Source organism: Microcaecilia unicolor, chromosome 6 (assembly GCF_901765095.1).
Source record: "Microcaecilia unicolor chromosome 6, aMicUni1.1, whole genome shotgun sequence".
In the NCBI taxonomy this organism is placed as follows: domain Eukaryota; kingdom Metazoa; phylum Chordata; class Amphibia; order Gymnophiona; family Siphonopidae; genus Microcaecilia; species Microcaecilia unicolor.
Window position 1 is genome coordinate 152,855,695 of NC_044036.1, and position 24,670 is coordinate 152,880,364.

The 24,670-nt window shown below is 40.7% G+C and overlaps 1 protein-coding gene across 1 annotated transcript in view; it reads left to right on the forward strand.

Annotated features, from left to right (window-relative positions):
- Window positions 1–24,670, forward strand: part of CADPS (calcium dependent secretion activator) — a 520,576-nt gene that overhangs the window by 398,505 nt on the left and 97,401 nt on the right. Inside the window, 3 exon segments of the mRNA XM_030208035.1 lie at window positions 7,351–7,425; window positions 8,964–9,047; window positions 18,494–18,526. Of these exon segments, the coding sequence (XP_030063895.1) occupies window positions 7,351–7,425; window positions 8,964–9,047; window positions 18,494–18,526 (192 nt within the window).

Below are 24,670 nucleotides of genomic sequence, written 5' to 3' on the forward strand. Positions count from 1 at the left end.
TAACTGCCTAAGCACTATTTTATGAAATTAACCCCTCCCCCTTCCTCACCACATAATACATTTCAAAAGACACAGTGCATTATTTACCAAGGCAAATATTCAAAAGATTTGTCTAGGTAACTTCGTGTTACTCATGCAAATCATTATTTTCTTGGTAAGAAATGTGTTCTAGAAATCAGCTAAGAAGCAGTGGAACATCAAAGGCATATGATGCGGCAGTTGCTATGGTATGATATTTATAAAGAGTAGATGAACCTATACACACATGAAACACTAGATTTCAGCACATGAGCTGCTGTCTGACACTGCGGTACCATAAGCATTTTTTTCATATTGTCTTTTTTGTAAGTGTATTTTAAGCTATACTTTTGAGACAGAATGCCCCCAGCTGATGGCCTTTCTGTTGTCTAGCTTTGTGGTTTCTCCCATGCAAGCAATGCTGTTATCCAGGTGTGCCCTTTGGTCCTCAACAATGATTTGGATGAGGAATTTTAAATAGTAAGGAAACCGGATGGATCTCCCCTTGTTGTATTGTTAGTGTCACAATTCAATTAGTTGCACAAAATCTTTGCACTGAACCCTTGAAGGTAAAAACTGATCAGCTGAGTTTGAAAGAAAAGGGGACATAGAAACCTGGTTCACAGAGGTTGAAAGTCCAAACTGCCATCCTGTGTTCTTTCCTTACTTTCAGAGCACCCTTCTGTAACCTGGATGTTCCTGAAACAGGTCTAAATAAGGACGTCCTTCTTTTTTAGACATGAACATTTTTTTTCCCCTTCAGTAATCACTATTGGACATCCAGATTTCAGGCCCTCCCTATTCTGATTGTTACATTTGTACCCCGCGCTTTCCCACTCATGGCAGGCTCAATGCGGCTTACATGGGGCAATGGAGGGTTAAGTGACTTGCCCAGAGTCACAAGGAACTGCCTGTGCCGGGAATTGAACTCAGTTACTCAGTTCCCCAGGACCTAAGTCCACCACCCTAACCACTAGGCCACTCCTCCACTCTCACCCAAAACATATCCCCTTGCTATTCGGACATACTGCAGTGTTGGATGTCTATATTCCATAATGAGGATTTGGACAGTTCAAGCACATGGATGTCCATTTTGGCCTTTTGAGATGTCCATATGCTTTGAAAATAAGCGTCATGGGCACCTACTTGTCTTTATAAAATATTGCCCAAGCAAGTACCTACTTACCCTCTTAAACCAGGCACCCTAATATAACATTTCTAATTTGGAGTTTCAACTTTGATTGTCATACTTATGCAGATAATGTACTGTTAGTTATCTCTTTGATTGGAGATAGGAGGCAGGTGGTGCAGAAGTTAGACTAGTGTTTGGGATTGGTTGTTGATTGGTTCTCTAGAAGTGGTTTGAAATTAGATGGTGCTAAAATGGAAGTGTTGCAGGTTAAGTCAGGGTCTGAGGCCTTAGAACCAGTGGCATTACAAATTGCTGGATCCAACTGTGTATCTGTGGATAAGATTAGGTATCTGGGAGTGAAGTTAGCAAGGAATTTTAGCTTGAGAGACCATGTATTGGGAATATCATGCACTGCATATCAGAAGTTGAGACAAGTACGAGATTTATGGCCTTATGTGAATACATCAACTCTCTAGATGGCCATGCAACTATTGATGTTTACACACTTGGACTATAATGACTTTTGATGACAGCATACAGCAAATGTTGAAGAAATTGTAGGTTTTGCAAAATACAGCTCCAGTTGTGATTTTGGGACGATCATGATGGGAACAAGTGACCCATTTGTTGATTACTCTGCAGTGGCTTCCTATAATGGAGGCCAGAATTAAATTTAAAATTTTGGTACTGACTTCCCAGGCTCTGTATGAGGGATGGTCACAGTATTTGGACAATAGGTTAAGGAAATACTTTCCAGGACAGAAATTGAGATCTGTGGGTGATTGTTTATTGGTTGTTCTTCCAATTGAAGATTAGGAGGCTATGTTGGAGATTTTGGATGTTTTCAGTTATGGCACCTACTTGGTGGAAAGAGACCATTAGATTGGAGATTGATCAGAAAGTCTTCCATAAGTTGGTCAAGACATGTTTTTTTTCCAGATGGTTAGGAAAGTGGTGCTGGGTGTTCTTTTTTTCCTGTGGTAGTTGGGTGAAGTAGCGATGGACTGTCTAGTTAATTGTTTTTTTGTCTTGCTTTTAATATGTATGTACTTGTGTAAACCACATTGATCAGACTGGTTCTGTGTTTATTTATTTATTACATTTGTATCCCACATTTTCCCACCTATTTGCAGGCTCAATGTGGCTTACATAGTACCGGAGAGGCGTTCGCAGACTCCGGTGTGAACAAATACAAAGTGATGTTGTGGTAAGATAAAGTTCATGTGGAACAGTCAGCGGAAGAGTTGTGTTATGTCCATTACGTACTTTACTTTTGTTGTGTTGCAGAGATCAGGCATTTAAGTTGGATCTGCGGGGTATGCCTTTTTAAACAGGTTAGTCTTTAGTGATTTCCAGAAGTTTAGGTGGTCGTACGTTGTTTTCAAGGCTTTTGGTAATGCGTTCCACAATTGTATGCTTATGTAGGAAAACTGGATGCGTACGTTGATTTGTATTTAAGTCCTTTGCAGTTTGGGTAGTGCAGATTTAGATATGTTCGTGTTGATTTGGATGTGTTTCTGGTTGGTATGTCAATGAGGTCTGTCATGTATCTCGGGGCTTCACCGTAGATAATTTTATGAACCAAGGTACAGATTTTGAAGGCAATGCGTTCTTTGAATGTAGTTTTTCACGGAGGGGTTTTGTGCTTTCAAATCACGTTTTTCCAAATATAAGCCTGGCTGCTACATGTAGCTCCCCCTCACTAAACAGCAAGCATTAGCTGGTGGAGCCACTCCATCTTATAACACCTGTCCCCCCCCCCCCCCCATACACCATACTCTCCTATGACATCACATCCTAGATCCATGGACACCCCACACATTCCCAGATCCACTTGTAGCATGTTTACAATTATAAATATCACCATACTATTAGATGGCACCAGATCGCGACTGAAAGTCTAGCTAATAGGCAATAATGTACAATCTACCATCCTCCTGCAGGCTCAGCTCTGAGGTAGGGAGTAGTAGAGGGATACAGGGATTCCAGAAGTGTAGTGCAATAATTTTCCAGAGGGTGGTGCCTTTGGGTCTGGGAGATAATATTGTAGAGGTGGGTGTTCTAAGACTAGGAATGATGTTGCCAGCTAGATGGATCATTGCTCTGACCCCGTATGGCTATTCTTAAGTTTTTAAAATAAAGACACCCTATTATGGTTTTGTTTATAAAAATTATTGTGCAGTTTTAATGTATACTGTTTGTTTTATTGTAATCTGCCTAAAACGGTGTGACCAGCAGAATATAACATTTTTATTATGTGAAATTAAATGAAAGATTAGATAGCGGGAATGTTTCTCTAGCTAGTGGTAGAGTTCTTTGAAAGAAACTAGGCAGGAGTGGGCAAGTTACAGCTGATGGGTCAAAATCAACCAGTGGGCATCTATCCTTGTGTCCTTCTGCGATTCCTATCCTGTGCCCATTCTCCAGGCTGTTGTCTGTCACTGCCCTGGTCCCTGGGATGAACTGTTTGCATGAACAGCATTTTTTTGTTTGTTTGTTTTGTTGTTTTAATCTCTGCTTGTCTGATTTCTGGGTTCACTGACATCCTATAAACAAGACATTGATTGCAGCAAACCTGGAAGTCAGGCCCATGGAGATTTTTGTTTTCTTTTTAAATCTGCTGTTCTTGTGAGCAGCTTATTGCAGGGACCAGAGACCGGATTGTACGCAATGCTTGTAGCAGCGGTGGCCCACTCCTGCCTCATACAATCATGAATAAGGAAAAGAGGTGCTGGCAGATCCTGAGCCATGCCGGCTGCTTCCTGATTCCGCCAGACACTTCCTCCTTCTGCAGCTGATCCTCATCGGCCCCTACCACGGCTGCATACTGGAGCCAGTGATCCTGGCAGGGGAGCTGGTGCTATTGCTTTTTATCCCCAGCAATCTCCCAAATTAATATACTGCCCCCAAAGCTGACCATTAGTGCAACTAAAGAATCAGCTCAGATGGGAGCAGGTGCAGAGTAGATGCTGAAAAGTGTGTGTGGTGATTTCCCTGAATGGGAATCGTTTGGTTATTCTTTCCAAACATACTAGGACTAGGGGGCATGTGATGAACCTACAAAGTAGTAAGTTTAATAGGAATCGTAGAAATGTTTTCTTCACTCAACATGTAATTAAACTCTGGAATTCATTGCCAGAGAATGTGGTAAAGGTGGTTAGCTTAGCGGGGTTTAAAAAAGGTCTGGACAGCTTCCTAAAGGAAAAGTCCATAGACCATTATTAAATTGACATGAGGAAAGTGCACTGCTATTTCTTGGATAAGCAGCATAAAATGTACTTTTTCGGGATTTTGCCAGGTATTTGTGACCTGGATTGGCCACTGTTGGAAACAGGATGCTAGGCTTGAAGGACCTTTGGTCTGTCCCAGTGTGGCAGTACATATGTACTTATGATGTTCCGCTTCACCAACCTGTTCCCACACCTTTTTGAGGCAGGTAAAAGTATCTGCCAAAAAGGGGGTGGGAAAAATATGCAAAGTGATGCTTTTTCCAGTAGATAAAAATCCTTTTGGATTTTAGGCATAATTACTTGTGTTTTCCAAACCTGAGCTCAGGTTGCGTTACAATTCAGGGGGACTTTTCCTGCTCAAGAATGCAAAAATTGTAAGTGGTACCTGAGGCAATGAAGGGTGAAGTAACCTGCCCAAAGTCGCAAGGAGTATCAGAGAGGAGAACAAGGATTTAAATCTAGGTTGTTAGCCTGATCCTCTAACCATTAGGCTACTCCTCCATTCCACCACTATAAAATCACTTTAAATATTGCCCCGTACGCCCCCCCCCCCCCCCCAGTAATATTAACATATATTTGCATTCTAGGTGTAGGAATGGTTGATTTTCTTTTCAATTAAAGAATGGAATATACTCCTATAAAGTATCAATGAGCTCCAAAGGGTGGCAACCCCACTGTTGAAACCACTTTGATGTATGAAGGAAATACAGAGTTAATACAGTTAGTCAGCAATTCTGTAAATTAGTATCTTAGTCTAGGCCTCTCAATTCCCTGTGCTTAGTGACAATTCTATAATGGCATGTTAGGGTCAAGATTCTGTAATAGAATACTAGTAGTGTAAATCGGCTTTGGCCTAGTGGGTGTGAAGTTTTCAAAAACTGCTGCTTGGTGGGAAGGCTCACCCAATCTGGTGGCTTCCCCCAAGCAGCTGGGAGGAATGGAGGAGGGCTTTAAAAAGGGTGTAGCCTCTGGGAAGCAGACTTCTTCCAGCTCCTTGGAAGCATCTTGCTACGTATCCTGCCCAACTTGGCATGTTGGATTGGACCAGATGGTTAATGTTAGGCTTATACTTCCCAGCTCAGGCCTGGAGGTCTAGACCTGACCCTTGCCCGAACTGGTTGGGCAGGGTAAGGTTGTTTAATTATACTATGGGCTCCTTGCTTGGGCTGTGGCTGGATACCCAGGGCTTACCGCTGGCTAAAAAGGAAGTACTGCCAGGCAACAGCTGCAGCCCGGCAGTAGTTCCCACCCCTAGTGCGCCATCATATCTGTTGCTACAAAAATATTTTCATTTTTGCAGTGCAGGTGTGTACCTGGCAATAATCGGGCAGGGCCACACGCTCCCGGTTACTGCCAGATTGGCGTGGGAGACCTTTCCGTAAGGGCTCACCCCCCTCCCGAAATGGCTGCGCAGTAGGTGCTTCACTTGCCACGAAGCCATTTCCTGAAATAAAGAAAGACCTACCTTTTACCCACTGCAGTAAAAGGGGGCCTCAGCGCGTGTCAAAAACGTGCTAACGCCAGCGCAGGCCCCCTTTTGCCGCCGCTTGGTAAAAGGGGCCCTAAATTATTAACCTGAGTGTGGCTACTACTACTACTACTTGACATTTCTAAAGCACTACTAGGGTTGCGCAGCGCTGTACAATTTAACATAGAAGGACAGTCCCTGCTCAAGAAGCTTACAATCTAAAGGACAAATGTACAGTCAGTCAAATAGGGGCAGTCAAATTGGGACAGTCTTGATTTCCTAAAAGGTCTCCAAAGATATCCTTATCCCCTTGGCCATCTCTGGCCTTTAACATGATTCTTTAATTAGAGCAGATTGATTAAAGAGCTGTGTGTTATTTTATATACTGGATGTCTTCACACAGTCTTGAATCCCAGTAAAGCATTCTCAAAAGGATTCTGCAGTTATTTCCATTGGGAGAAAAATGTTGCAGTTTTCAAGTAGAATTACCACATCAGAGAGTACGAACGCTAGAAGTGTTACAGTATTGTACCGGCTTTTCTATGTTTTTTTTTCCTTAAAAACTAAATGCTCTCAATTATATGTTATGTATTATCATTCTACTGACCCTATTTACCTGAATTCTTATACATGAATCTGTAACATTATGCTGAATTTCTTACTCTGTTAATTGTGATACCTTTGCAACTTAATGTAAGCCACATTGAGCCTGCAAATAGGTGGGAAAATGTGGGGTACAAATGCAGCAAATAAATAAATAAATATTTACAGCAGCGATCACTTGAATGCAGCCGTGCTCTGTTTTTTCATCAGCTGGTGCTTTACAAATGCTGTTCATTTTCAATCTTTTGTTGTTTTGGTCTGTGCTCTTTCCACATTCCCAATTTTGTGTTTCCTTTTTTTAACATCTCATTTGTTCTTTACCCTCTCATGTTCTCTTTCCTGCCTTCTGCACCTTTCACCTTATTTCTGTTTCCAATCATCTGAAAGTTTGCTAAACAGTGGGTAAGTGTGTCTAACATTTTCAACTGTAATCTCACTCCCCTATGTATAATTAGCATTTTTATCAGGTTTTCTGTTCCCTTCTGTCAACATGTGCATTGTTTTGATTCCATTAGCATTTTAAACAGACATTAATGCAAACAAGTGAAAATGAATATTCAAGGTTATTTGTTTTAATTCACGTTTTCTTTTAAAAAATTGTATCATGCTTTTATCTGAAAAGGCCTTAATTGTCTGCTACAGTATGCTTAAAATATGGTTTCAGTGATGAGATCAACACAACGAAGTACTATTTTGCAAAAGAATGCAGTTTGTAAGTGGTGTTCCAGTATAAATTATCTACATAAATAGAAGTCAAAGTAATTAACAGTTTAGTTCACAGCTGACACTTTTTTTAAAGTAAGAAGTACAACCAGAATATTGTTAACAAACGGGCTGATGTCCTACTGTGTCATTGCTTATGCAGAATGCTAATACTTATCTCTTTTTATTTATTTTAGCATCAATACCATTCAAAGATAGATGAACTAATTGAAGAAACAGTTAAAGAAATGATAACACTCTTGGTAGCAAAGGTAACCATTACCTTCAGGTGAAATCATTCATTAACAGCACCGCTGTGGATGCATACATATCCAAACAACGATACTCGTGTTTTTGGAAGAGGACAGATAGTGTTATTTTCCGTGCATGCCTTCTCAAGGAAACGGATGGCTAGAAAGCTTGTAAGCTGGTAATGGACTGGATTGGTCAAAGCGCAGATTGTTTTATTTAAAACGAGTCAAAACTCTCAATAGTTCGTTTTTTGTTTTTTTTTAATTATGATAATATTTTACATTTGATTCTGCCTAGCCTCTAGGTGGAATATAAATTAATAAATAAATCTGAGTGCATAAAGTCCCCTCTGTGAGTAAATCTTTTCTGACAGCTCAGTGGTAAGAACCTGCAGTGTCTTTACCCCAAATTAATATCTGCAGATTTGCTTTGCCGGTCCAGTCGCTTTAGAGCAGAAGTTTCAACCCGTTCCTTGAGGCGCAGCAGCAAGACAGGCGTTCAGGATATCCATAATGAATATGCATGAGAGAAATTTGGATGCATTGCCTTCATTTTATGGAAATCTATTTTATGCATATTCATTTTGCATATCCTGAAAACCAAGGACTGGGTACCCTTCTCTAGAGCTGTTTCGGTGACCTCTGTCCAGTTGGCTGGTCATCTTTGTATTACAGAGAGTGTCCTTAATGTAGCGCTATGCCAGTCACCCCTAGCAGAGTAGATAGATATCTTCTGGTTGTTCCTGTTTCTACTGACAGGTATGCCAGTTGATAGCAGTACCATCTGTAGTAAAAGACAAACTAATCTTCATTATCAGCAGTTTCTGAAAATTTTATTCCTAAATTCAAATGGAACTTATGGGGTTATCACAATGAATATGGAAGCTGAATGCATACACGCAAAAAAAAAAAGATTTTCACAATTAGTATTGAAAGAAAAACAGAACAGAATCCAAACTGTTATGTCCAGCTGAGTAGCTTCTCCAGGCACCAGTCGACAAGAGCAGATCTTCATTTCAAACTCTAGAGGATAAAAGAAAATATTTATCCAATCAGAACTCAGCGATTTGCATATCTATTATTTGGCTGATATCGGAAACTTCACAGTAGATAACTAAAAGATTCTGTTGGGATAGGAAAGTTAACTGTACTAAGTCATATGTAAGTTGGTACCTTGACTTATAAAAACATTATTAGAATTTAGCAAGACAGCAGAGCGGTGAATCTGGGAATAGAGGACATGCCCATTTCAAAAGTGAGCTGTCCAAGGATTAATTACTTAAAGGCGACTCTGAATATTCCTGATTTTAACATAGACACACATGCTGAAACAGCAAGAGATTGCATAAAAGGAATATTTCAGTACAGCATACAATTTGTAAAATGAGTTCTAATCATCAGAAAGTACATTGCAGATGGCTAGAGCATGCCTACAACATGCAGGAAAGACATAAACACTCAAGTTTCTGCCGATTAATAATGTTGAAATCAGCTTGCTCCTTGCTAGCAATCTGTCTTTCAACAATAAAGTCATTACATTTTTTTTTCTTTCCCACTAGTTTGTCACTATTCTAGAAGGAGTTCTGTCCAAACTATCCAGATACGATGAAGGGACGTTGTTTTCTTCATTTCTGTCATTTACTGTAAGTGAGTAACAGTTTCTGGCCTATATAATTTTCCTTACATATAACATAAAAAAGGGGGTAGCAAACATTAAACCCAAAAATATACAAAAATTGTTTGCCAACAACTTATGTTTGAAACAGATTGCAGGGGAGGTTACTAAAATCCAATTATTAATAAACAAGGCCTCAAAACTCACAGACTGTAATCAGAAACACCTCAAAAAGAGTCCAATATAAACTCTTAACAGAGTCCCAATTTTCTTATCGTTGGCCTTATAATGCAAAAATCTCAGGTGGAGGAAAAAAATTACTCCTCCCCCCCCCCCAAAAAAAACTGGACAAAAAAACCAAATCACATGCAATCTGAATCAAGCATAAGTACAAAAAAAACTAAAATTCAAAAAAATCTATAAACGGTCTCAAGTAACTACAAAAATGTTGATGTTCACAAAAAGATACAAAACCACAAAGAGTATTCCACCAAATTTAGAGCCCTGTTTGCTAAGCTGCACTGTAGGCATGCTAACTTTTTAGTGCACGCAAAAGGTTAGCATGCGCTAATGATAGAGACACCCATCATATTCCTATGGGTGTCTCTAGCGTTAGCGCGCACTAATTTTTAGCGCACGCTAAAATGTTTGCATGCCTACAGCGCAGCTTAGTAAACAGGGCCCTTAGCTTTGGAAGCGAAGGAAAGGCATCCAAATACATCCTGAGCCTTCACCGAATCCCCACAAGAACTTAGACAAACAGCCTGTTTCAAACAGTTTTTGTATATTTTTCTATATCATTTTCCACCATCTCAAATTCTTTACTAATGTGCTTTGGATTTTATCTGAGGTATTACTATGAGGAACTATGTTGTATACCATTGTTTTTCAGCCCAGTTCCAGAGGCACTTCTAGCCACTGGCTTTCCAGATAGCCACACGAAATACATATGAGAGAGATTTCCATTCACTGGCTCCCTATTTCTATAATCTTTCACTGTTTGCACAGTAAGATTATAGAATATTAGTGTTTATGCACATGAATGTAATATTATGGGGGAATTTTCTTAGTGAAGCTCAAAATTTGGCACTGGAAAAAAAAAATCTGTGCTAAACGTGATTCTATAAAGGGTGCACGGGCGGATGATACCAAAATCTGCAATAGGGTAGACACCCCTGACAGTGTGGATAACATGAGGAAGGACTTAGCGAAGCTAGAGGAATGGTCTGAAATTTGGTGGCTTAGATTTAATGCTAAAAAATGCAGGGTCATGCATTTGGGCTGCAGAAATCTGAGGGAATGGTACAGTTTAAGGGGTGAAGACCTTTTATGAATAAAAGAGGAGCAGGACTTGGGTGTGATCGTATGTGATGATCTTAAGGTTGCAAAACAGGTAGAAAAGGTGACGATGAGAGCTAGAAGGATAGGGAGACGAATGGTCAGTATGAAAAAGGAGATGGTGATGCCCCTGTTTAAGACTCTCGTGAGACTTCATTTAAAATATTATGCACAATTCTGGAGACCGCACCTTCAAATAATATAAATAGGATGGAGTCAGTCCAGATGGTGGCTACTAAAATTGTCAGTGGTCTTTGTCATAAAGCGTATGGGGACAGACTTAAACATCTCAATATCTATAATTTGAAAGAAAGGCGGGAGAAGGGAGATATGATAGAGACATTTATGCTTAAGTTTATTTATTAAGTCACCAAATGAGCAAATCACAGGTCTCAAAAGTGTGATCCTAGAGATTCAAGCTTAGCAAGATAACAACCAAACAAGGTGACAATATCAAGACATTTTTTAAGAATGGTACCCCCTCCAGTCCCCTCCAATCCCCTACCCACAAAAACCCCAACAAAATCCGCAATATCCTCCCTCCCCCCCCCCCCTTTCCAGTTACCTCACATACTGACACAAGTTCTCCATATTTACTAAAAGCAAAAAACATGAAGGTCCAAGTAGATTACTCGCTGAGACAATTATAGCTGCAACATGTTCAAAAAGGTGGAATGCACTCTCATCAATAAAGTGCCCACGTATGGAGTCCATAAATATCTTTTTAGCTTTGGGCCCTCTAGTATCCACTGTATGATGCTCCATAAGCAAAAGTTTGTGCATTTGGTTCCACCATTGTATGAGTGTTAGGGCTTGTTCTTTAATCCATTGCAGTAAAATGCAATGCTTGGCGACCAAGGTAGTCACAATACTGAGACTTGGGTGCTTTCCACTATGGATGATAGAGACATTTAAATACCTAAGTGGCATAAATGCACAGGACACAAGTCTCTTTCAATTGAAAGGAAGCTCTAGAATGAGGGGTATAGGATGAAGGTAAAAGGGGAAAGACTTCTTCATGGAATGGCCTTCCAGTGGGAGTGGTGGAGATGAAACCAGTTTCTGAACTCAAGCGAGCTTAGGACAAGTACATAGGATTTCTAAGAGATTGATATGGAGAATAGATGACATGGATGGGCAGACTGGATAGGCCATTTGGTCTTTATCTGCCTACAATTTTCTATATTTCTATGTGGTTGGCGCCAATTTCCGTGCATAACTTTTGATGCCAGACTTACTCCTGCAGAAACTTGGTATAAATGCTGGAGTCCAAGTTAGGCCTACTGAGGCAGAATTCTTTTACAATGCACATAACTTTTTCAGAATACCCTTGACACACCCTTGCTCCTTCCATGGCCATGCCCCCTTTTGAGTTACACGCTATTAGAGTTTGGTTCCATGCCTTATAGAACAGTGCACAGCCAGATGATTGCGCAAAATTTAATGGTAGAAAAAGACCTGCACAGTCCATCCAGTCTGCCCAACAAGATAACTCACATGTGCTACTTTTTGTGTATACCCTACTTTGATTTGTACCTGTGCTCTTCAGGGCGCAGACTGTATAAGTCTGCCCAGCACTATCCCCGCCTCCCAACCACTGGCTCTGGCACAGACCGTATAAGTCTGCACAGCACTATCCCCGCCTCCCAACCACCAGTCCTGTTTCCCACCACCGGCTCTGGCACAGACCGTATAAGTCTTCCCAGCACTAGCCCCGCCTCCCTACCACCAGCCCCGCCTCCCAATCTTGACTAAGCTACTGAGGATCTATTCCTTCGGCACAGGATTCCTTTATGCTTATCCCACACATGTTTGAATTCCGTTACCATTTTCATTTCCACCACCTCCCGCGGGAGGGCATTCCAAGCATCCACTACTCTCTCCGTGAAAAAATACTTCCTGACATTTTTTTTGAGTCTGCCCCCCTTCAATCTCATTTCATGACCTCTCGTTCTAACATCTTCCCATCTCTGGAAAAGGTTCGTTTGTGGATTAATACCTTTCAAATATTTGAACGTCTGTATCATATCACCCCTGTTTCTCCTTTCCTCCAGAGTATACATGTTTAGTTCAGCAAGTCTCTCCTCATACGTCTTGTAACGCAAATCCCATACCATTCTCGGAGCTTTTCTTTGCACTGCTTCAATTCTTTTTACATCCTTAACAAGATACGGCCTCCAAAACTGAACACAATACTCCAGGTGGGGCCTCACCAACGACTTATACAGGGGCATCAACACCCCCTTTCTTCTGCTGGTCACCCCTCTCTCTATACAGCCTAACAACCTTCTAGCTACGGCCACCGCCTTGTCACACTGTTTCGTCGCCTTCAAATCCTCAGATACTATCACCCCAAGATCCCTCTCTCCGCCCGTACCTATCAGACTCTCCCCGCCTAACACATACGCCTCCCGTGGATTTCTATTCCCTAAGTGCATCACTTTGCATTTCTTCGCATTGAATTTTAATTGCCAAACCTTAGACCATTCTTCTAGCTTCCTCAAATCCTTTTTCATGTTTTCCACTCCCTCCCGGGTGTCCATTCTGTTACAGATCTTAGTATAATCCGCAAATAGGCAAACTTTACCTTCTAACCCTTTGGCAATGTCACTCACAAATATATTGAACAGAATAGGCCCCAGCACCAATCCCTGAGGCACTCCACTACTCACCTTTCCCTCCTCCGAGTGAATTCCATTCACCACCACCCTCTGGCGTCTGTCCATCAACCAGTTCCTAATCGAGTTCACCACTTCAGGTCCTATCTTCAGCCCATTCAGTTTATTTAAGAGCCTCCTGTGGGGAACCGTGTCAAAAGCTTTGCTGAAATCTAAGTAGATTACGTCCATAGCTCATCCCTGATTCACTTCTCCTGTCACCCAATCAAAGAACTCAATGAGATTCGTTTGGCACGATTTCCCTTTGGTAAAACCATGTTGTCTCGGATCTTGCAATTTATTTGCTTCCAGGAAATTCACTATCCTTTCCTTCAGCATTGCTTCCATTACTTTTCCAATAACCGAAGTGAGGCTTACCGGCCTGTAGTTTCCAGCTTCTTCCCTATCACCACTTTTGTGAAGAGGGACCACCTCTGCCATTCTCCAATCCCTCGGAACCTTTCCCGTCTGCAAGGATATATTAAACAAATCTTTAAGAGGACCCGCCAAAACCTCTCTGAGCTCCCTCAATATCCTGGGGTGGATCCCGTCCGGTCCCATGGCTTTGTCCCCCTTTAGCTTTTCAAGTTGTTGATACACACTTTCTTCTGTGAATGGTGCTCTATCAACTTCATTCTCATTTGTACTATTTCCATTCCATCGCAGTCCTTCTCCAGGATTTTCTTCTGTGAAAACAGAACAAAAGTATCTATTTAGCAAATTTGCTTTTTCTTCATCATTTTCTACATAGCGGTTCGCAGTATCTTTTAGTCTCACAATTCCCTTTTTAGTCATTCTCCTTTCACTAATATACCTGAAGAAATTTTTGTGACCCCTCCTTACATTTCTAGCCATTTGTTCTTCCGCTTGCGCTTTTGCCAGTCGTATCTCTCTCTTGGCTTCTTTCAGTTTCATCCGGTATTCCTCCATGTGTTCCTTTTCTTGAGTTTTTCTGTATTTCTGGAACGCCAACTCTTTAGCCTTTATTTTTTCAACCACTTGCTTGGAGAACCATATCGGTTTCCTTTTTCTCTTGCTTTTATTTACTTTCCTTACATAAAGGTTCATGGCCCTATTTATAGCTTCTTTCAGTCTGGACCATTGTCCTTCCACTTCTTGTACTTCCTCCCAGCCCATCATCTCCTTCCTCAGGTATTCCCCCATTTTACTAAAGTCAGCACGCTTGAAATCCAGGACTTTGAGTTTAGAGTGGCCGCTCTCCACTTTAGCTGTTATATCAAACCAAACCGTTTGATGGTCACTGCTGCCCAGGTGGGCACCCACTCGGATATTTGACACACTATCCCCATTTGTGAGCACCAGATCCAGTGTCGCTCCCTCCCTCGTGGATTCCATCACCTTTTGTTTGAGCAAAACACTTTGGAAAGCATCCACGATCCCTCTACTTCTTTCCGATTCCGCAGACGGAACCTTCCAATCTACATCCGGCAGATTGAAATCTCCCAGCAACAGCACCTCTCTCTTGCTTCTCAACTTTTGAATATCTGCGATCAGGTCTTTATCTAATTCCTCCAATTGTGTCGGAGGTCTGTAGACAACACCCATGTGGACAGAGGTTCTATCATCTCTTTTTAAGGTGATCCATATCGCTTCTTCCTTTCCCCAGGTCCCTATCATTTCAGTCACAGTGATATCATTCCTCACATACAGAGCTACTCCTCCACCTTTATGACCCTCTCTATCCTTCCTAAATAGATTATAGCCTGGTATATTTCCATCCCATTCATGGGAACCATTGAGCCACGTCTCCGTGATTGCAACAACATCCAAGTCCGCCTCCAACATCAGGGCCTGAAGGTCATGAACTTTATTGCTTAGACTGCGAGCATTTGTGGTCATCGCTTTCCATCTACATTTCCTGGTATGCGTTTCAACATTAGTGATTTGGGGGTTTCTTTTCTCTTTGGGTACCTTCATATCTTTTTGTTCCACTTTTATTGTTTTTTCTATGGCTTCTGTTCTGTTTTCAAGAACATCATAGTGCTGTAATGGAGTAAAAGAATTTTGTAAGGCCAACACTTGTGAGGTCAGATGTTTTCTTGTCACATAACGAAGTCTGCCTGAGCCTACAGTGATCCATCTATTTTTAGGTGGTTTTATCCTTTGTGGTAGTGGTGATAATTTGGTATGATTCTGTGCAGTAAGATATTGTGTGGTCCTAGATGCTTGTTTAAGTGCATCTAGTTCCTGTTTTACTTTACTGAGCTCGTGTTTTAATCTAAAGTTACAGAATAAATGGGTGCCAATTAATGTCAATAATTGGTTGTTAGCATCCAATTATTGATATTAATTAGCTTGTTAGCCAATTAATTTGCTCACACATCTCTGGAGCATGCTCAGATTTTGTCACGCAAATCTAGTCATAATATAGAGAATCCGAGGATAAGTGCTGGGCTCGTGTTCAGTGTATTCTGTAACTTTAGTACACGAGCTGCAAGAGGATGTGCACAGGGTGAGGCGTGAGAATACTGTTATTTACATGCTGGAATCTGGGCCCCAGATGCTTTTCTAGAATTCACACTTAACGGTCCTTTTACTAAGCAGCGTAAGCGTCTACGCAAGCCCAACGTGCACCAAAATGGAGTTACTGCCCAACTACCGCATGGCTCTTGCGGTAATTTTATTTTTGGTGCGCATCTGAAAAATATTTTTTATTTTCTGGCGCGCATAATGGACGGGCACCAAGTGGCATTTGGCGCACGTAGATCATTACCACCCGGTTACCGCACGGCAATTTTCATTTTGCCGCACGTCCATTTTTGGCAAAAAAAAGTGCCTTTTTTACAGGCACACTAAAAAGTGGATCAGCACACGCCCAAAACCCAGGCCTACACTACCGCAAGCCATTTTTTTAGTGCACCTTTGTAAAAGGATCCCTCAATGTGCTGCATTTTGGCACCTAAATTTAGAACAAATTATAGAATTGACCTCTAGGTGTCTAATGCACACAAATCTGTTTCTCTGCATAACTAGACCAGTAAGTTGCGTCTCCAGGACTGGACTGAGAAACAATGCACTATGCAAAATGCTATTTGGGTTCAAATGAAACTGAAGATGTCAAGTGACCTCTTGAAAAAAAGAAGAGCCCTCTAGACTGCGAACTTCAGAGATACAGAAAAAATATGCCTAAGGAGATGTTCTTGAGATAGTGCTGACAATCCTTTCAGCCCTCCCTAATATCACTATTCTAACAGGATGAGGAAAAAAAGCTTCAGAATAAATATCTGCATCCATTAGGCTATTGCATGGCTCAGAAATTGTTCATAACAGAGGTCAGAGGAACTCAGTTGCACATATTGTGAAGTGTTACTTAATTGCATGAAACCTTTGTGCTCATTTTCCCAAAGATTCTCTGTCACGTTCTCTCTGTGTGAAAATCCTTTGGCAAATCAGGCTCTTATTTTTTGTTATCCAAAAATTCTAGGTTGCTATTTATTCAGTCTATTAATCTAAAATGGTTAGTTCCTTCTGTGTACTACTATCTGGTTTCAATGCAGCAAGTACTACTACTACTACAAATCATTTCTACAGCGCTACCAGACGTACGCAGCGCTTTACAATTGTACTGTAACATCCTTTTTTTTTTTAAAAAATCATAAATTGTGGTTTAAACCAGGGCTGAGCATCAGTTTTGAGGTCATTATGGGGCCCTTTTACTAAGCCGCATAAGTATCTATGCGTGCCCAACACATGCCAAAATGGAGTTATCACACGGCTACCGCGTGGCCCTTGCGGTAATTTTAAAAATAGTTTTTATTTTCTGGCGTACGTCAGCTACATGCGCCAAGTGGCATTTGGCGTGTGTAGGTCATTACCGCCCGGTTACCGCGTGAGACTTTACCGCTAGGTCAATTGCTGGTGGTAAGGTCTGAGGCACAAAATGGGCGTGTGGCAATTTTGATTTTGCCGCATGTCCATTTTCGGCAAAAATTTAAAAAGGGCTTTTTTTTTACAGGCACGCTGAAAAATGGATTGGCGCACGTCTAAAACCCACGCCTACATTACCACAAGCCATTTTTCAGTGCAATTTAGTAAAAGGAACCCAATGGGAATTAAATGGTAATGTCTAGGGACATTGCTTTAAGACCTTAGTAACAGGGCCGCCAAGAGACTAGGGCAGGCCCGGGGCAAGGCCGCCCCGCCTCCACCTCCTCCGCCACTGCCACCCCCCTTCGCTCCCCCCGCCACTGCAGTCCCCGGTCTCACCTGCCTGCCTCCATGGCTCTGGGCCCCCTGCATTCAAAGCGGTAGTCGCAGATCGCCTCTCTTCTGGCTTTCTCTTCCTGTGTCCCGCCCTCGCCTGATGTAACTTTCAGTTTCCGCGAGGGCGGGACACGGAGGGAAGGCCCAAAGGGAGACGATCTGTGACTGCTGCTTTGAATGCAGGGGGCCCGGAGCCGAGGAGGCAGGCAGGTGAGACTGGGGACTACAGCGCCAGCGGCCTGACCCCGGCGCCGGGCTCCCCTTGGAGGCCCAGGCCCGGGGAATTTTGCCCCCCCCCCTGCCCCCCCTCTCGGCAGCCCTGCTTAGTAAGTCTGAGTCCAGAAGTTGGGATGTGGTCCTAACTCAGAAAATCGTGTAAGCGCTCACAATAAAATATCCAGTATTCTAGATAATCAAGAAAGTCACACTACATAGGTAACATCGGGCGCTTTTAGTGGTAAGCCCAACGCGGGCTTAACTCAAGTTAATCTGGAGCCATTTGCTACGCTAGGGAAAATAGGTAGCTATTTTCTAGTGGGACGCTAACCTGGCGGTAATCAGGCAGTACCACGTGCTACCCAGTGCCATTAAGTGCTACTCCCCTCCGCATGGTCACATAGTAAGTGAAATCTTAGCGCATGGCCATGACATTTTTTTGGCCTGATTACAAAGACCATTGAAAGGTGGCGTTCAGAAGCGATACTACTCGTAACACCTTTCAACGGTCTTGGTAAAGACTACAAATTTTCATTTTTGAAGACATGACAATTAAGATTGTCAGACACGTGCACCAAGACTCCCGAAGAAGGCACTTTCAGTGTTGAAACACGAAACCATGTTGAGTCATCCTCTATTAAAATCTGTAATCCATTTTGAGTGTCTTTGGTCTGTTTTGAAGAGCCCGATTCTGTTCCCACTCCTCGCTTTCCTTTGATGTTATTTATACATACTTACTACAAGTCTGAACAATGGTTGCTCCTTCAATAGCAAAGTGTACAGTGTGGAAATCTGCTAGGGGATTTTTGCATGAATTTTTCCAAGGTCCATGTCAAAAACAAACCCCAAATGAGGAGAAAATCAGTCAAATCAAATCAGAATTTGCCTGGTCTGAGTTCATATCCAACTCTTTTTCATATCCTCCAAATAGTGATTTTTTTTAACTGTTTTTTTTTTCTTTTACTGTATTGTATAAATATTCAGATAAATAATAAATATAATTTATTTAGTTTTTGCTTTGTGGTCTTTCTCTTTTAAGGTAAAAGCGGCGTCTAAGTATGTGGATGTGCCTGTAAGTATACAGTTTACATGTTGATTTAGTTAGACATTTAAGACATGTTTCTTTCTTAGCATATATGAGGTAGTGTTTATATAGTACTGAGTAGAGGAAATGTCTGTTCGCTAGAAAAGAGATTACTAGTTCAGTTGTTTTAGTTAGGAAACCATTAGGCAAATTTAAAGATTTTTTAGGAATGGGACAAAAAGCAATCCTCAGAAAATTATAAATGATATCAAATGTAAGTCTGCGTTGAAAATCCAGCTCTGCTTAGTACAATGTAATAAAAATATTCACTCAAAAATTCCATTAAAATGTTGCAGATTACGTAGAGCCTGTATAGGTTGAATAACACAGGAGACAAGAGAAATTCCTGAGCATGAAAGAGGTGTGGGAACAATTTTCATATTGTGTCATGGAGCCCTTTTTGTCCAGTATATAATGGCACTGTAGTTCAGGATTATCTGAATCTCTCCATCCCCAATTCTTGTACCTATAGACATTGTTCAACCATGAGTACAGGTTTAGGGTGTTCAGTTCAGTTCTCTCTCTCGCTCTCTCTCTCTCTCTCTCTCTCTCTCTCTCTCTCTCATATTTAATTCTAAAGAGCAGGATACAGAGAGAATCCAACTAGGCTGAAAACTAAGGTGTGGGGACAGGTCAGATGAAAAGACACACAGAGTACCACAGAACCTCTGCATGAAGTATTCGAATGAAAATGATTCCTGCAGTCGCAGGAAGTCAACTCTGTAGAAAGAACTGACAGTAATTCCTGGTCATGTCTCATCCCTGAGTATTGCTGAAGTATTTTCATTTTGGCTTCCTACAGACACGCAGCTAGCTTTCGCGGGGAAACTCAAATCGCTGTTTTGATTCAGTGAATAGTAAATGCACTGCCTAACTTTCCATTCTGGCCTCCCGAGCTGTTATCAATAAGGGGACAGAAGGTCAGTCCTCAAGGAACACTGACATGTCAGGTTTTCAACTCATCTCTTGTGATTATTCATGACATCGACCTGCATGTAAACAACTTCCATTGTATGCAAATCTCTCTCATGCATATTCACCAATAATAATATTAGGGTGAAATCTCATATAATAGTTGCATTCCTTGTATTATCACAATTATAAAAACAACTGTTGCAAAATATTAATCTTTATTACCTTCTTAAAATATCACACACTTTGCTGTTCTAATACATATAATCATACATATACATATAATACATATAAATTTAGCATCATTTAATGAGGTGTTTTGCATGAGCACAAAGAAGAGAGAGGAATACTTTTGGAGAATGGTTAAAAGTTTACCACCTTTGGTTGAAGCTGAAGGAGCATTTTTCAAGCGCTCGATATAGCTCCGGCTTTCTCGGAGAGAAGGAACTGTGAGTAATGATGATACAGCTCCTACTTTACTGGAGTGAAGAGGATATGAGTAATTGAAGTTTCATTTTTGAGAAGTTTGATGTGGATTGTGGTACACGCAGGGAACATTTGGATATCGATTGAGCTTTTATGAAGATTGTTTGAATGAAGTTAAAAGACCTTGGACCATTCTCTAAAGTAATATAGACCTTAGTACTTCATTTTTGATCCCTTATGTAAAGGTGTGATATGATGTGCAACAATTATGTTAGTTGTGAGTTAGGATTATATGTATTAGAACAGCAAAGTGTGTGATATTTTAAGAAGGTAATATGTGTATGAAGGAATTTAATAAAGAATAATGTTTTGCAACAGTTGCATTTACAGTTGTGCTAATGCATATTCACCAGGGATATCGAGAAAATATGAACTGTTTGTGGTCCTTGAGGACTGAACTTTCCACATTTTATTATGAGTTCAGCAAACAAATCCAAACACGGTGTGACTATTTGCCGAAGCTGCATGGGAAAAACACTGAAAGTCGACATATATTTACATATAATTGGATAGTGAGTACATGTTGTTTTATATATCAGTTTATTAATGGGATGCTCTAATTAATTTATCTATGGAACAGGCTCAAATGAAGTATATTTAAATTTAATCTGTTAAAGCAGATATATTAAAAATATGGAAATCAAATCTGTATAAAAACTGAAGCTATCTAACGTATCCCAGTCATGGGGGATCCTATTGAAGGTTTTTACATTTTAAACGTGTTTAAGTATGTTTCAAACACACTTAGACTGTAGTGCATGTTAAAATAAAGTGTATTAGCATATAAATTTGTTTCCCTGAAGTCTGATATAATTTACAGTATTAGCTTTCTATCAAAAGAGAATTAAACGAAGGATGAAGGAACTGAGCTAGGTGAGAGACAGAAAGTCCACAGTTCTTAAAGAATTTCTTGACCGCAGTTGAGTCAGTAAGCTTCCTTTTGTTTGCAGAATAAAAACATTTTTCATTGTCCTTGTACCTTTCATCTAGAGAGGATGCTTTGAGGACCAGATGTTCTAAAGTGTTTTACTCCTTTTTTTTCTCTCTGTGGAAAAATGCATAAGGCATTCCACTATAAGATTTAATTCATCTTTGCTACCCACACCAGCAAATCCTTTTGTCTAATTTGTGGCCAAGGCCGACTATCAAATCAAATAAATCCCTTAAACAATAAAGGCATTTGTGACTTAATTTAACTTTGTGAACCAGGTAAAATCCTTTTTTTATCTTACACAGAAATGAAGAAAAACCACAGTTGTTCCTTGTATAGCCTTCCAGTTGAGTCTTTCCCTTGTGAGAACAGGGAGGTGAGATTTTGGGTGTAAAGGCTTTCATTTTATTGTTTTTAATTGTTTATTGGATTGTTTTTAAATGGCTTTATATATTTTATATTTAACATTTTTACAAGACAAGGTATCTCCTCTTTTTCTTTGTGTTGGTTATTCACTGAGACTTGAGTAAAGATTTTAGTTTTATGCTTAAAATTTTGGGTTTCTTATGGTCTGGGTCCCGCATAGTTAAGGATGAAATTGAGAATGTATCGGCCATCTAGGGCTTTATGCTCTAGTCAAGCATATAATTTTGAGATACCAGGAGCATATGAATTCTGCTTGATTGGTTTTCATGCTAAGTCGTTTTCTGGGGTAATCCCCAGTTTGTGGCTCAGTCTTCCTACGGAAGTAAAGTCTGCATTAAATTACCTGTCTTTTTGTCATTTGTTAAAAATGTGTTTATTTGAGGGGCTGCTAGGCAACTGAAGATTTAGAGATATTGTGCTGGACAATTTGACTGGAGAAACTGCTTGTTGATTGGGTTATTTTATGTTTAATTAAAATTCTATTTTACTATTTTAGACATTAGTATGATTCGGTTTTCTATTTCTAGCTGCTTATAAATAGTAAATAGAAGTATTTATTTTCCAGCTAGTTAGGGGTTTGGGAGGTACAAAAAAACCACCTTCCGATATTCAACTGGCATTGGTCTGCGCAGCGACTGCCCGATGCCAGTAGTCAGACTGGATATTCAATGTTGGGCTGTATCCGTTGACCGGTATTGAATATCTGGTCATTTTTGACCATGGCAATTTAACCAGTTAAGCCAATATTCGGCACTAACTAATTAAGTGCTTAGCAGTTAAAGGTAGGCCTGCTATTTATGGAGCTTATTTTAACCACTAAACATAACCGTTTTGGCACTGAATATCCATGCCTAACCGGCTAGCTGCTAACCACAAGTATTCAGCGGAGGTAACCAGTTATCTCCAACCGAATATCCACAGTTAGATGCTGAGTCACTAGATTCTAGATTCTATATATGGCACCTGGAAAATCTGCACGGAAATCATTTTTGACTAAGCTTAGTCTTTAAGATTTAGGCACGGTATATAGAATACGCTTAATTTGATATCTCAACACCTAAAACCGCACGCATCCATTTACACCAACAAAAACATGGCATAAATCCCTGCACTTAGATTTACACGGATTGGTCCATATTCTATAACAACACGCGTAAATTTGGGAACGTCCACAAAACACCCATTTCCCCGCCCCATAACCACGCCCCTTTTTGGACGCGCGCATTAGAATTTAGGCAGAGTGATTTACAGCATATGCTTAGCGAGTTATGCGCGTACATTCTAATTATTGCCAATTAGTGCTCATCATTGCTTGTTAACTGCTGTTAACAGTGCTGATCGGCTTGTTATGCCAATTAAGTTGCGCTCATTGTTATGGAGTACGCTTGGATTTAGGCACGGAATGCTAGGCACGATATATAGAATCCGACAGTGAAAGGCTAGTTAACCAGCCGGGAGCCATCCGTGGCCGGTTAAATAGTTTTGAATATTGGCCAGTCAGTGTTTATCGGTGTTTTCAGGCCTCAAGTACTATTGATGGATATCTCTTCCTGTGGAAATGAATATTTATTTTGTATTTATTTGTTACATTTGTATCCCACATTTTCCCACCAATTTGTGTTTGTGTCACTTAGGTGTCACTAGTACAGAAAAGGCGCAAAAACTTATGGCCTCGTTTTTCAAGCTGCACTTACGGCTCCAGGTTCAGTAATGCTGGCAAAGCTCTTTATGGGCTTTGTCTGTGTTGCCAAACAGGAACTGCTAGTTTGGCTTAATAAAAGAGGCCCTTAGTGGGGAATACGAGACAAGCCAGGGGAGGAGTTTAGAGAGTATTGGGGGGAAAGTGCTTTTTGGGTGTTTATCCAATAAACGCCTAATTCCTTTCCATGGGGGGGGGGAGGTGCTTTATTAGTGTTTGTTGGTAAAAACTTGGTCAAATGAGGCCTCCTAATTATGATTTGTTATCCGCTTTTTATGATCCATAGATTGAAAAGGCAGAACAGAAGGTGTTGCTTTTTAATCTGTGTTTCTGCATCTGTGTTCATGATACTTGTACAAAGACGTGCTGAAAAATGGCCTGCAGTAGTGTAGACACGTGTTTTGGCCGCGTGCAGAATCACTTTTCAGCGCACTTGTAAAAAAATGCCTTAAAAATTTTTTTGCTGAAAATGGACGTGTGGCAAAATGAAAATTGCCACGTGCCCATTTTGGGTCTGAGACCTTACCGCCAGCCCTTGACCTAACTGGGTGGTAATGGTCTACGCACGTAAAATGCCGATTACCGCCCGCACACCAGAACATAAAAATATTTTCCGGCGCACGTAGCGGATGCATGTCAAAAATGAAATTACCTCAAGGACCACGCACGTTGGGTGCGCATAGGTGACTATGCAGCTTAGTAAAAGGGTCCCTAAGTCACTTTGGGGTAACCCTAAGGGACTAAGAACGGGAGCTGTAAAATTTATTTGGACTGTATTAGTTTCCAAGAGCTGTATGCCTCTCATCAGGATGGTGGGAAATGAACGAAAAATGAAGCCGTAATCATAGGAGCCAGCTCTGTGGGTACCAGTAGGTGCTGAACACTCCCACTGTTGAGCAAGCTCCTTCATTGCGTCCATGGAGAGGTAATTTGTATTGTTTTTGGTTCCCCCAATCATTCTGATATGTTGGCAACTAAGGCTGCAGTAACATCAATGATGGAGGTCTATGTCCTGAAAGTTGTCATAATCCCCCGGATTCTATACAGTGTGACTTAAGTTGCGTGCGCAAATACAGTCGCATTCTGTATTTGTGCATTGATCCTAATTAATTGACAAGCCAATCAGAACTGATAATTGTCAGTTAGCAAGCATTTATTGACACTAATTGGCAATAATTAGAATTTACATTTACATGGCTGAAAAGGGGGTGTGGAATGGGCAGGTCATGGGTGTTAGTAAAATCTGTGCAAGTTGTTACAGAATACACTAGGTCTGCGTGTAATTTAGGCGTTGGCATTTACACCAAGTAAAACATGGTGTAAGTGGCCACAACTAAATTTAGATAGATGGCGAAGAGTCCAGTAATAATACAAAGATATATGGTACTTTTTCTTCATTTTTAGTATTTTGATTTTGGCACAGAAATTAAAAAGTACACTCGTTCTATTTAAACTATCCTTGTAAATGTGTGATTAAATATTTAGGGCTTAAATATATTTTCTTTCAACCAGAACAACTAAGTGCCTTCGTTAATCAAAAAAAAGTTGGGGTCAGCTTGATAATACATTTTATGCTGGATTGATTTAAATCTAAAATGAGTCGGGTGTAATGTGTGTTAAACTATATACAAATTAATAATATTCCTTAAATTCTCTCCTGAAAACGTATCTCCTCCCC